General features: G+C 40.8%; 1 protein-coding gene across 5 annotated transcripts; it reads left to right on the plus strand.

Moving 5' to 3' along the window:
- The first annotated feature begins 156 nt into the window (after window positions 1-156).
- On the plus strand, window positions 157-9,925 carry LOC137259023 (uncharacterized). 5 transcript variants are annotated; one of them, XM_067796724.1, is made up of 11 exons: window positions 157-241; window positions 1,334-1,839; window positions 2,278-2,504; window positions 2,826-2,988; window positions 4,376-4,480; window positions 4,806-5,058; window positions 5,656-5,914; window positions 6,517-6,652; window positions 7,234-7,374; window positions 8,081-8,244; window positions 8,982-9,925. In XM_067796724.1, exons 2-11 carry the CDS (start codon window positions 1,399-1,401, stop codon window positions 9,121-9,123), a joined length of 2,031 nt encoding a protein of 676 aa, XP_067652825.1. In that variant the 5' UTR covers window positions 157-241; window positions 1,334-1,398; the 3' UTR covers window positions 9,124-9,925. The 5 variants fall into 5 exon arrangements, with proteins under 5 accessions (XP_067652825.1, XP_067652828.1, XP_067652826.1 ...); XM_067796727.1 differs by having other exon boundaries at window positions 162-241; window positions 2,826-2,961; XM_067796725.1 differs by having other exon boundaries at window positions 209-462.
- The last annotated feature ends 4,370 nt before the right edge of the window (window positions 9,926-14,295 follow it).

Raw genomic sequence — 14,295 nt, forward strand, 5'->3', positions numbered from 1 at the left:
CACAGTTTAAAGAAAAATATGAAAAAGTATCTGCTTCCTCGTAAATTGTTCACGGCAGACTCTACGTATATTAGTCTAGAAAACATATTCTACTTCCTTAGTAAAGTTAGCTCAGTAGTAAAAAATAATATTGAGGCTAAGTTTCCTTGTACATGCACGAAGAGTTATCCCCCTTTCACTCAGTCGCGCAGTCAACTTCCCGGAAGTCAAGCAGAAGAATTAGTCGAAAACCCCAAGCATGGTTTGTTTATGGACATGTCTGTTGTAACATTTTTCTTTCAAAGGTCATCTTCTCTGTCATGAATACCAAAACATCCTCAAATGAAATGTGTTTTTGAAATGATGTGCATAATGATGATTATCCCCGCAAGACTGAATTGACTGAAATATAGGCTAATATAGTTCATAGGAATAAACTCGTACTCCAGTCATCTTGTCAAGGCCTACGTCAACCACACCTAGGTATAGTGTGAAGTCGTCTAGTTATATAATGGACAAAGGCTAAATGGAATTATATTTTAGTTCATTTGAATCTATGATGTAGTGCAAAGTCGTCTAGATATATGCTGGACAACTGGAATTTCGGAGAGGTTTCTCCCGTTCCCCGATCTCAAATAGGCTAATATATATAAATTGATATGTAACGTACATACTGGAGTTATTTACAAAACATATCACAACTGCTACTAGAGCACTCACAAAAATAACTAAAATAGAGTTGAACCACCTTGTGTTACCTCTGCTAATCTGCGGGAAAATGATTATGGGGAATGGAGGGAACTCTTTTCTGCTGATTACAAATGTGATCATATTTTATTGTATTTATATGATATTCAGGCTTTGTTCTCTGACAATGAAGGAGTTGCTTGTTGGGCAATATAATGTAAACCCAGAGGAGTAAATTTACAGTGCGTTCTGCATGAAATGGAAAATGGTCACGCGAAATATGTTAAAACCTTACAATTAATGGGTTGAATGTATTGCAAACATATTGTTATTTTGTCCCTATAAATGTATTAATGTCAGAAGGAAACTGAATGACCTTTGCTTGCATTAATAAAGTGACAAATATTGTCTGACCATATTAGAGCTGATTGTATCCCTGTCCTTGGAAACAAAGGCTTAAAAATGCGACAATAAGCAATTGAGTTATCACATAAGTGTGGTCAGTTACTTATGTAACTTGCGTAGAAACAGTTACTTATATTCTGAACATATCTAGTTAATTTAATTAAAAGAAACTGATATGGTGTTCAATGTGGGGCTATTTTAACCAGCTCACTGCTCTGTTCAGTTACCGTTGTTGAGTGTCAGGGTCTTTTAACTTTTTCAGGCATTTCAGTTCTGAATCCGGTCTGGTGATGAATGAGTCAAAAGAAGTAGCAGCTCAAATTAGATATGGAATCTGTTAAATCAAGGTTCCGGAAACTCTCCCTCAACCATGTGTGTTTTGTGGGACTGTGTGCGGTCATTGTATACTTGTTCCGAGCTGGAGATACCTATTACTTGAAACCAGTTTGGAGGAAACGAGTTGAGAGCCAGCAATTTGCTAATGGTGCTTACCCAACAGATGGGGACAGGTTACCTCCCCCTGTCATCACTGACCTTGAAAGTGACGGTGTAAATGAGATAGTGCTGATAACAAATGACATGAAACTGACGATCTTAGCTCTTCCTGAGATGCAAAATAAGGATGAGGGCACATTACCCCATGTGATTGTGAAACATAAAGTAACTCTGCCTTTACTGAATGCTAAAGGTGACATAGTGAGTCGCCCCATTGTCATGAGGACAGGTTTCACTGAACCATATCAATCAATGGTGCAGGTGAGATCTCAGGTAAGACTGCTGAAACCAGTAATTTATTATTCACTTCATAATAGAATGGTCAGGTTGTGAATTATAAATGATTCTCAGGTAAAATGATGTTAGAGTGAGTACATTTTCACCTTTTTTTGATCACATAAGATAATTTATGAATATTATTGATCACACAATTTTCATATTGATAATCATGAATAATTTTTCCTATCAACAATATTTCCAGCTATTGCTCATTTAGCCAACCCTACTTTTATCTACATTTATTATCTTGAAATGTTCAAATGTATTCGTGAGCAGAGAGTCAAACTCAAACAAACATATCAACTTTAATTAATTGTAATTCAATTTTTAATTCAATTTTGTTCTATGCCAAATATTTTCTTGAAAAGACTAAGTATTATTCAGTAATGAATGATAAACAGCTATGGAATGTAAGTCCTCCTTGTTGCACAGATGATAGTGATAGCCACTGAAGACTGGCAGGTGCTGTGCTACAGTCCAGCGCTGGAGTTGGTGTGGAGGACATCCCTGATGCCAGCCGAGTCACTGAAGGAAGCACATGTCATGATGGCCATGGATGTGCTGGTCACCTCCCATTCAGTCAAGAAGAACGATGGTGGACTCGTGATCATTGGAGGCAGCATGCTGCATAAGACCCATTTACCGACAGAGGAAGATATGTGAGTTGGTACAGAAAGGACATTTTGGTGATTTTGGTGATTTCCCAATGTTAGCTGCTATGTTGCCTCAGAAATCAGCTTACACTGAACTTAATAATTGTTGTGGAATTGGTACAAGCTCACACAATATCACTGAATTGTCAACAAATAATTTCAACCACATAGTTTTAGGATTGCAATTTCAATGTGTTTCCACATAGTTTTAGGATTGCAGTTTGTATGTGTTTTCAAATAGGTATCTATCTGGTAGCAGGAGACTTGCAAGTCAGGTAAAAAAGGCCTTCTGATCATCTGCAACTCTCCTCACTCTCTCTTATCCAGAGTGCATTTGCGGAACCACACGGCGGAATCTCTAGACAGGGGCCATTTCTCAACATTTGCTGTCAGTGGTAGAAATGGGTCTTTGAGATGGAGCCATCTACCAGGAGATTTTGGCGAGCAGCCGCAGGACATCAAGGCACGGCCATTTAACTCTTCACGTCAGGTTCGGTGCTGCTTGTGGATGTCGCATGTTTCACAAACACTTTTTACCTTGTTTCTAATAATGAACAGCACATGCTAGCTGCATCTGCCATTTGTAATCACTCGTGTCATTTCAGCACAAGCCGCGTGGCAACTTGTGTACCTCATGTGTCTTCCTTTAGAAAACTAGAAATGAACTTGTTGTTCAGCACTTATTATTGCAGGTAATGCAGATTCCAGGTAAGTACAGGTTAATTATGAACAAACAATTTGGACAAATTTGATGAAAAAGCACAAGTGAAATCAACATATTTTGTTTTACTGGTTAAGACAGCAGTCATCAACAAGTGAATAGTGTATTCAGTAAAACATGGTGCAATGTGTGAAACCCATCCCTGGTGTCCTCCTGCTGTGACATTGCTGGAACATTGATAAAAGAGCTGAAATAATCAAAACTCAGTTTCAGTAAAACATAATCTGCAAGTTGTATTCTGTCCTTGGCACAAGTTTGTTTTGGTATTTCAACACTTTATTTCACTTCAATATTTGAGTAGGAAATTCAAAAAAAACAACACAGGTTTTATAACTACAGTTAATAATCCTTATCCTTGACAAAGTGTCCAATTATCAGTCTTTTTCATCCATCTGGGACATGTACTGTGCGATATGTAGAGAATCTCACCCTAGTGTCAACTGTGGGATATATTGGATATATTACTATTTATTTTGTTGGTCCAATTGTCAAGGGAGAATTGTTTCTGCATGTATCAAATATGTCTGTCAATTGATTTTACTTCATCTGCTTTATCTTTCTGTTTCTGTGTTAGCTTCAAGAATGCGGCAGTAGTGGTTGGTTATGTCACCTTCAAGCACTCATAAAATCTACCTCTAGACCTCTTATCAGCATACATGTACAGACTTTGTTTGAATGTATCAGGTCTTTCAGTTTGTCATTCTCTTATTATGGCTTTATAGATTATGTGAACTGTAGATACATTGAAAGTGTTTACCGTTGTGTTCTGTATATCATGAAAGTTTACAATGTTGTATTTTGTATGTTATGAAGACGTACAGTGTTGTGTTCTGTAAATTATTTAGGTGTTCGATGTCGTGTTCTGTACATTATATAGGTGTACAATGTTGTATTCTGTACATCATTTAGGTTTACAATGTTGTATTCTGTTCATTTTTTAGGCATACAATGTTGTATTCTGCACATTATGTGGGTGTACAATATTGTATTCTGTACATTATGTAGGTGTACAGTGTTGTATTCTGTGCATTATGTAGCTGTACAATGTTGTATTCTGTACATTATGTAGGTGTACAATGTTGTATTCTGTACATCATGTAGTTGTACAATGTTGTATTCTGAACATTATTTAGGTGTACAATGTTATTGTGTACAGGAGGATGGAGGAGAACACCACTGGAAACTGGGCCTGAGAAAGAACAGACTGCACAAGGGGGAGGTGCCCTGGAGGTTCTACAGGGACAAGATAAAATCTTTGTTGGTGAGTTGATCTTTACACTGCCTGCTCTTGATATTGTCACAGGTCCTCTGTACAAGATTATCAAGGGATTCTTGAATGGAATAGTTGTACAGTACACCTTGCTGATTGCAAGGATGAAGTGGTTGACAAATCTGGTTATATAGAATTTGAGCTGCTTAAATTGTTGCCCATGCACTCCACCAGTGGTTGGACTAGGCTTGGTTTAAACTGTCTGTTAATACCACTGACTCGTGAATATCAACATTCATGCACCTTAGGTTAATCTGGTAAGGTCCCCTCCCACTAATTACTCAGATGACCACAAATCTACCTTTCTCCCTTTCAGCCCCACATGTGGACTGGCTTGGCGGACACCAAGTTCAAACTGGCTCGCTTTCAGAAAGAGGCTCCTGTTCCAGAGACTGACGATGAAGATGAGGATCAAGAGCCCTTCCAGTCCACTGCTCTCAAGCCAGAGCACATTGTTGGATATGCCTATGGTGGTCTGAGACCACACAGTGATGATGAACACGTTGACAACCCCAACGCTGTTGTCATCCATCGAGACACAGGAGTAGAAGTACTCAATCTGCTGTCAGGTAAGGTGACAGGTCATCTGTGGGTGGCTTCTGATGCTAATAGACTAAGGTGTAGTGAATGTGTTTGTTCAATTTCTGAGTTTGATAAACACACAAAACAGTGACACCTTGCCTTGCATGTACACACAAAACATAGAGGCCATGCGTGTATGTACTCACAAGACAATGACATCATGTATGTATGGACACACAAAACAGTGACATCACGCCTTCCATGTACACACAGAATAGTGACATCAGGCCTTCCATGTACAACCAAAACAGTGATTTCATGTATGTATGTATGTATGTATGTATGTATGTATGTATGTATGTATGTATGTATGTATGTATGTATGTATGTATGTATGTATGTATGTATGTATGTATGTATGTATAGCACTATATGACATCACTCATTCATATGATTCTGAGGCACCCCTGGAGGATTCTGATTTAGGGAAGATTTCCGAGTCTAGTGCAACAACCTGGGTCAGACAATAAGGTGAGGAACAGTACCATGATGTTAAGGTATTTGTTTTGTCAGGATCAGTCCTGATTAACAATGGCTTCCTCAGCAAACATCAACAATAAACAGTCTGTGATATCTGTCCCTAGGTCGCCCAATGACAAGAATGGAGTTCCTGCCCGACTCCTCAATCTACATGGACGTGGATGGAGACTGGGAGCCAGAGAAGATAACCTGGGGACAGTTCAAGGACCACACTGTGTGCTACCTGGAGATCTGGCGGCAGCAGCCAATCAAGGAGAAGCTAGACCAGCTGTCCGTCTGCATCTCAAAGCGGATGGTGTGGACGCGGTCCTGGGCACTGGAGGAGGACTTCTACAAGAAATTGCCGCCTTACATCACCAAGAAGTAGGTCACCGGATCACCATGTATCCCTTTGTCAGTCTTTTAGGACTTACACGATGATCATGCTTATGGCTTGAGTGTTACTGTCTCTTGTTCGATTCACTGAAACACTGTCAAGTATAATGTTCCAATTCAGTTCTTGACTGCTACAGTATACTAGCTACTGCTCTGTCTTTCAATAAAACACTCATAGCAACTTGACTCAACTATGCTCATATTTCCTGAAGATTTGCAAATGCTTGATTTGAGTGTACACAACTGAATACTGACAGTTTGTGCCTACAGTCTTAAGTCACATCTCCGTAGGTCTTGAGACCTTATTGCTAATGTCTACTTATAACATATTGTGTGTTTTTATGCCCCTGACCATTTCAGATGGGCTCATATTTCCTAGTAAATAGGTAAGTTACCTAGCCCTAAAGGAATTGTTAAATAAGCATCGTTAGACATATCATGGTGTTCACCAGTGAATGCTGGAAACTGTCACCAATGATACGGTTCACATATTTAACACTATGTATTCTCTTGTTTTTGAGTATTCTGGTCTAAGGCATGACTGCTGTAAATGTGAATGAATTAAACTAATTGATAGCCTATCTCTTCAGTGTTGCCAAGAAGAAAGGAATCATCTCACATCTACTTGGTCGTCACTTGTCATCAGACTCCCGTTTTGACATTGTGTCCGTCACCAGCCTAGGCAGAGTGTCATCCTTTGATTTGGAGGGAAACATCCACTGGCAGGTAGGAAGACTGGGATCTGTCCGATGCCTGGTAACAAGTCCCTGTGGCTTATGGGTAATAGGATATACAAGCACTGTCATTTCAAACACCGACAGTGTAGGAAAGACTTCTAGGCTTTTGTTTTGGTGAAGAGTAACATTAGTGGACAACGCCTCCTGCATTAACCACTCACATAACATGACATTCTTTTCTTGAGCAATATTGTCTATCTGTTTTCTGGCTTATTTGATACCTGGTACACATGAACCGTGAAGATCTGGGTTAGAATTGATCTTCATTAATGGTATCCGGTGATTGGGCTCACTGACTTGGTTGACAGATATCAGTGTATCCAAATTACATAGATTGATGCTTATGCTGCTGATCACTGGATTGTTTGGTCCAGACTGGATTAAGTACAAACCTCCATACATCTGGAATATTGCTGAATGCTGCGTAAAACTGAACTCACTCATTCACTCACTCACCAGGTACACTTATTACCCTATCTCGTTACGTCATCACTACTGAAGCTGATGACTGGATGTCACAAGTTTTACTGAAAACAATGAAATTCCTAGGACACACTCTGTCTGTTGCAGGCACAAACCGTGGCAACATGGTCAACCCTGGCTGCTGCAGTGAGGAAAGACAGGAAGAGACAACAGGCCAGCACCAAGGAGTTCTTTGATTCTTTCATGCCCAGCAGGGTCCCCATGTCAGTGAAAGTCTTTGGACATAAGGTAAGGCTACCTCAGCGTTTCGTTAAGCTGGATCCCCTTGTTAACCTTCGGATACAAGGTTAGAAACACCTTTCCGTTAAGCAGGGTTACTATGCCAGCTGTTTATATCACAAGGAAAGACTAAGACACCTTTAAGTTGAGCAGAGTGAACATGTGAAACTATTAAGTAACAGGGTAAGGCAATTGCAAGCCAAAACTGATGCCTTTTATATATTTATCACTGGATCAGTTAATCATTTAGACACAGCCATTAATCCATAAGTCCAGACTTTACATTGTAATGACTACTTGTTGCTACAGATATACAGATTTCTGTTCAGTTCACATGTTTAGTGGCTCCATGTGGATAGAGGGAGCTGTGGGGGAGTGTGTTTGCCCTGTCACAGAAAACCTGCATATTTGACGCACAAATTGAATATTGCTAAAGCAAGCATAAAAGCCAACTCACTGACTCCATGCTGCTAAATCAGGTTATACACAGCCCAAATTCAATACATTCGGAAGGACTAGTTATTTTACAGGTAATTGCATGAACTGCTACTCTGAAAAAAAGTTAATAACCTTTTGCTGTAACACATGATGTCTGTCTGCCCATTAAAATGACTTACCTATGATATGAAGCCATATTTTACTCTATACAGTAAAGCATATAGACCATCCATTGGAGGTGGGTATAGGTTACGTGGTACTGATTTCACTCTTGCAGGACACCCTGGCCGTGGCAGGCTTCAATGGCATCAGTGTGGTGGACTTAAAGGAGGGACATGTGTTGGCAGAACACACCATCCCGGCGCCCCCTACAGCACCTCTCTTTGTCGGGGACTTCAACAACGATGGCCTAAATGATGTGGTCCTCACTTGTAAGATGGGGTAGGTAGAAACAGAATAATAAGTGGAATATGTTGGATGGGGCACTTTTGGATCACTGTGCCTTTTTTACACATAAGCTATGATGTTATTTTATGAATCACTGTCTATCAACAGTAGTCCATTTTAGGGAAAACATACTCAGACTATCACCATGTTTGAACTAAATGTGCTTCTCACTATATATTAGGTCATCTCTTGTTTTCCCAGAATAATTACATTTGAGGTTTTTGTTTTGGAGGGACAGGTTTTACTTTTCGTTAGTAAGACCTCTTCCAAGGGTTTATTTTTCCTATTTTTATATGAACATCAACATTCAAATGATATGTGAGTGTTTGAAATCAATTGAAAAATATCATTCAGCATTAAAGTCACAATACATAGGTTTTTCCGAAGCGGGATTGGAACTGCAATTCTCTCATCCGAAGGCAGACACTCTACCACACAGCTACCAGGTTGATAAAGGTGATAAATTCTCTACGTATAGTTACCGTCACGTGCGCTTCAGTTATTGTTATGTAGCTTCATTAAATGATCATCTACATTTTAATTACCCATCATTGACGGTATATATGTTAGAGAAAACACTTCTCCTTGGTTTTGGTAGACAATGTAAAACCATTGGAGGCGGGAAATCCCTCCCCCTCCGGTTTTACATTGTCTACCAAAACCTTGGAGGCATGTTTTCTCCTATACATAACATTCAGGGACACCGAGCTTCAACTGTTATCTTGTTACAGGTACATTGGGTTTGTGCTGCAGTCCAAGACAAACCACGAGTTCACTGCCATGTATGCCACAGCTGTCTTCCTCTCTATTTTCGTCATCACTATGTGCATGTCACCTGACGTGTGGTCCAAGTCAGAGGAGGATGAGGAGTAAATCTTACACCTCTTGCTGGTGTAGGCATACAACCAGCTGTTGCAGGAGTGTAGGATCAAGAAGATCAGTGTCCTGTATGACTTCTACAAGAATTGTGTACATGACATGAGGAACATGAGGAGCCTCGACACACAGATGTTGGAAACCTCACCATGGAAGTATTCCAGCAGACTTTCACATCCAAATTGCCCCATGCATAATTTTGTGGTGGCGTCTCATCCATTTTTCCATTTTTCCATCCATCCATCCATCCATTCATTCATTTGTTCACCATGCGTGAAATTGATTAGATTTAAAGAGAATTCAGTCTGTTCAATATCTGGAAATACAAACAGGAATCAATTCATATGGGTTTTCTCTTCTGAAAACGTATGGATTTGAAAATGAGAATGGCACTGAGAAACTATTTTTCACTGTATGCTTCAATTTGACACTGCTATGTGTGTTTAACACTACTATGCTTTGCTTTACTAGATGCTTTGTATCTAAGCATTAATAACCAATCACATCAATGCTGCTGTATGGGTTTGAATGTGAAAACCTTCTTGTGTCATGTTTGAAAACATAATGTTTTCTTTGCGAGTCAGTACAAATAGAAATGAATCCATCCCCATTGTGCCTCCTGTCTGGACAGGCATGGTACTCTAATTTAAGGTACTCTCTGCATTGTTACAGTTTCATTGTGCTTCCCTCATGTGCAATACATGTTTCATAAGATGCCATTGACACAGAACTGTTTGTTAAGAGATGAATGTATGATATATGAGAGTGGTATTTATTAAATAAATGCTATATTTGTAAAGTGGTAGTTGTTTGGTAATGATGGCTTATGCAACAGACCAACATCTCAAACACTTATTTAGACTTACTGGTGACTTTGTTGATTGCCTGATTAATACTAAATAGCTGGGTCCACACCAGACATTCCAGTGATGACATGAGTGATTCGGAAATGGGGGTATGGGTGCAGCGGTCAGGAAACTGAGGGGAATAGGTGCAGTGGTTTGGAAACTGGGGAAAGGATGCAGTGGTCAGGAAACTGGGGTATGGGTGCAGCGGTCAGGAAACAGGGGGGAATAGGTGCAGTGGTTGGGAAACTGGGGAAAGGATGCAGTGGTCAGGAAACTGGGGAATGGATGCAGTGGTTGGGAAACTGGGGAATGGATGCAGTGGTTGGGAAACTGGGGAATGGATGCAGTGGTTGGGGAATGGATGGAATGGTCAGGAAAATGGGCAATAAGTGCAGTGGTTGAGAAACTGGACAATAGGTGCAGTGGTCTGGAAACTGGGGAATGGATGCAGTGGTTGGGAAACTGGGGAATGGGTGCAGTGGTAAGGAAACTCGCAAATGGATACATTGATTGGGGAATGGATGCAGTGGTCTGGAAACGGGGGAATGGATGCAGTGGTCGGGAAACTGGGGAATGGGTGCAGTGGTTGGGAAACTGGGGAATCGATGCAGTGGTCAGGAAACTGGGGAATCGATGCAGTGGTCAGGAAACAGGGGAATGGATGCAGAGGTCAGGAAACTGGGGAATGGATGCAGTGGTCAGGAAACGGGGGAATGGGTGCAGTGGTTGGGAAGCTGGGGAATGGATGGAATGGTCAGGAAACTGGGCAATAAGTGCAGTGGTCGGGAAACTGGGGAATGGGTGCAGTGGTTGGGAAACTGGGGAATAAGTACAGTGGTCGGGAAACTGGGGAATAAGTACAGTGGTTGGGAAACTGGGTAATGGGTACATTGATCAGGAAGCACGGCGAATGGGCGCACTGGTCGGGAAACGCGGGGAATGGGTGCAGTGGTCAGGAAACTGGGGGAATGGATGCAGTGTTTGAGAAGTGGGGGAATGGGCACAGTGGTCAGGAACCTACATTGGGAAACGAGAATGGGTGCAGTGGTCGGGAAACTGGGAAATGGATGGAGTGGTTTGGAAACGGGGCAATAAGTGCAGTGTTTGGGAAACTGGGGAATGGGTGCAGTGATTAGGAACTTGGGGAATAAGTACAGTGGTTGGGAAATGGGAATGGATGCAGTGGTTGGGGAATGGGTGCAGTGATTGGGGAATGGATGCAGTGGTCGGGAAACGCTGGATTAGGTGCAGTGATCGGGTGACAGAAAGTAGTACAGTGATTGGGAAACGGAAATGAGTGCATTGATTGGGAGACAGAAAGTATTAATTTGGATGGGAAACAGGGAAATGAGTCTACACCAGGTGTTTAAGTATAGGAGAAAACACGCCTCCGAGGTTTTGGTAAACAATGTAAAACCGGATTTCCCGACCCCGATGATTTTACATTGTCTACCAAAACTGAGGAGAGGTGTTTTCACTAACAATGAGAAAATGATGGGTAATTACAATGGAGATGATCACTTAATGAAGGTACACAACAATAACAGAACCACGCGTAAAATGAATTTAATGACAGTAACTATAAGTAGATAATTGAAAACCGCTACTGTAGTCGGCCCGGTGGCCGTGCGGTAGAGCGTCTGCCTACGGATGAAAAAATTGCGGTTCCAATCCAGATTCGGAGAACCATTGTATGGTGAGTTTAATCTAACTCGATGTTTTTCACTTGATTTCAAACACGCATTTATCATTTGAATGTTGATGTTCATGTAAAGTTAGGAAAAGTAAAACCCGGGAAGCGGCCTTACTGACGAAAAGTAACCCCCCCCCCCCCCCCCCAAACAAAAACCTCAAATTCGGCTGTTCTTGGAAAACAAGAGACGACCAAACATATAGTGAGAAGAACAATCTAGGTTTATATTGGTCGTATATTGTAACTGAAACCAGATGTATACAGCTGCTTTACACCATATGTTCGCTCGTGTCTGGTTGCACAAACGCCCCATCTTCGAATACGTAGATTTTTTATATTGACAGTAGCTTCGTTTAACTTGTAAAGGTGCCCCAGTGAGGTAGGGGATTCACATACAGATCCTTGAATCAAGGGAAATGTATGCCGTTTGTATTACAGAAAAGCCTGGGTTACGAGAAATTACTTAAGTTCACGGAACGGTCGAAAGACTAGTGCTTAGCGTTCACATTGTATGATCAAAGTGAGAAAAAATAAAAGCCACCTCGTTTATATACATTTCCGACACACACACACGCTCTCTCTCTCTCTCTCTCTCTCTCTCTCTCTCTCAGTCACACACACACACACACACACACACACACACATATATATATATATATATTCTCATTTTCACTTTATATGGGCACAATGTCTTTCATGTAACTGCAAACAAATATTGTCACGGGAGCAATTATGGTCCCCTTTCAGTAAAAGTCAATACAACAGTACATCGGTGTAGTGTAGAGGATAAATCCCCGTCTGTCACCTGGCCCTTACAGCATACGGGATAGTCACTAGAGCTGTGAATAAGGGAGAAACGCCTCTCACACCTTATAGCAAGCATGACTGGTATTAACTGGAAGCTAAATCACGATACAGAGAAACACCCTATCAATGTTTGTCGTAGACTATCGCTTATTCTCAAAATATATAGATTTTTGAAAGAAACCAGCAGTTCAGTTTAAATTGAGTTCCCGCGAGATGGGAGGTGAGAACCTGAACCAAGGAAAATCTAGACTTGCTTCATTTAGAGTTTTCACCTTAAGGAAGGGCTGAGTGAAAGGAGAAATCTTGTTGCTTGATTCGCGAAATGCAGAATTGTCTCTAGAACTATGAGCAGACAGGTTTATGCATGTGTAAACAGTATCGTAGCTTGTATTTATTGGCATAAATATTCATAATCATGGCCATTTATTGTGTTAAATAATCGATGCCATTTTGCTATTCGTAGTGGATTTGTTTGCTTGCGTTTCGAAGGGTTTCACATCCTGGATATAAGTTTACACACGTTATAATCGCGACTGTTTCAGTGTTTGTAATATAGTCTTCAGGGAAAATGACCATATCGACAAGCAGCTTAACTTGCAAGACAGCCTTACCTGAATATAGTGCAGCGCTCTTCATCACCTCCACGTTGTAAGGCCTTAGCGGGTTTTCTAATATATCAATGTGAAAAAAGAATCGGTATGACTGTCGTTCAAGTTATACATAGACATTGAACGAAATAGTTTCTAAATTTTGCTTACCAGTCGGACCAGCTATGCCTTAGTGTTATCTGCCCACAAAATAATGCAGTAGCCCCAAATTTGAATGTGGTCTCGGATTTCACAATTAGGTGCTGATATGGTGAACATTTGTATCAAGCCATAATCTTGTTTGATTTAAAAGTTTATAATTTCACAAATTGAAGAGGGTGATATATTTGCCGAAAGATTCACATGAAAATTCACCAGCCAGTCAGGCCAGTGACTGTGGACATTTACTGGCTCAACTGTATGTTTACTAGCCACGTGGTAACGGGCCAGTAGCTATTTCGCACACTCTACATGGGCCTATACCCGCGAGCGTGTCAACTGAACCGCCACAACGATCGAATCCGCGTTGTTTTACAGGTAAGTCGAACAAGGGAATCTTAAAACACTTCACTGAATAACCTCTTTAATTTTGAAACACGTTTTGAGGAATTAAGACTTGTTAAAAACGATTTTTAGAATTCAAGACACGGCGATTCCGTTGAACTTTACAATTAGCAAATCAATACCATTTTAAACTAATTAATGCACATCACTGAAAGAGGGATCAAACGTGACTTGGTGGGGAGACGGCGAGTGTCCGATTTGGTACAATTACACGTGATAAGAAAAATGTTTAAGTATTAGGTTTAAATGATCTGCAACTCGATCCCAAACTATGTCCATCCTTGTTTGTTTTTTGGCCTCTGGTGTAACATCTAAGGACCAACACCGTTTGTATTACGTTCGTCGCAATAGGATTTCCTACCTAAGAAATGGCTTCCCTCTGGGACTTAGGACAAAAAAAATAAACAACTGTTCAGTGGCTTTTAAGAATGGGGTTATTTCGCTGTGGGCAATGGACATTTGAGAACAGCTTGCTGTCCAGCGTGCTGGGGCAGTCTGGCGAGGTCCGCTCTTGTCTGTAGATGTTCACCAGGGTGAGGACGGCTTTTACATGCTGAAGTTGCCTGACGCCTTGGGGTTGCTGAGCTGATTCCGAACACACGTTCTAATGGCGTTAATCAGCAGTGTGTGAGTGTGATTTTTCCTTTTTGATTTTAATGAATTTGTCATG

This window comes from Haliotis asinina, chromosome 12 (assembly GCF_037392515.1).
Source record: "Haliotis asinina isolate JCU_RB_2024 chromosome 12, JCU_Hal_asi_v2, whole genome shotgun sequence".
Classification (NCBI taxonomy): domain Eukaryota; kingdom Metazoa; phylum Mollusca; class Gastropoda; order Lepetellida; family Haliotidae; genus Haliotis; species Haliotis asinina.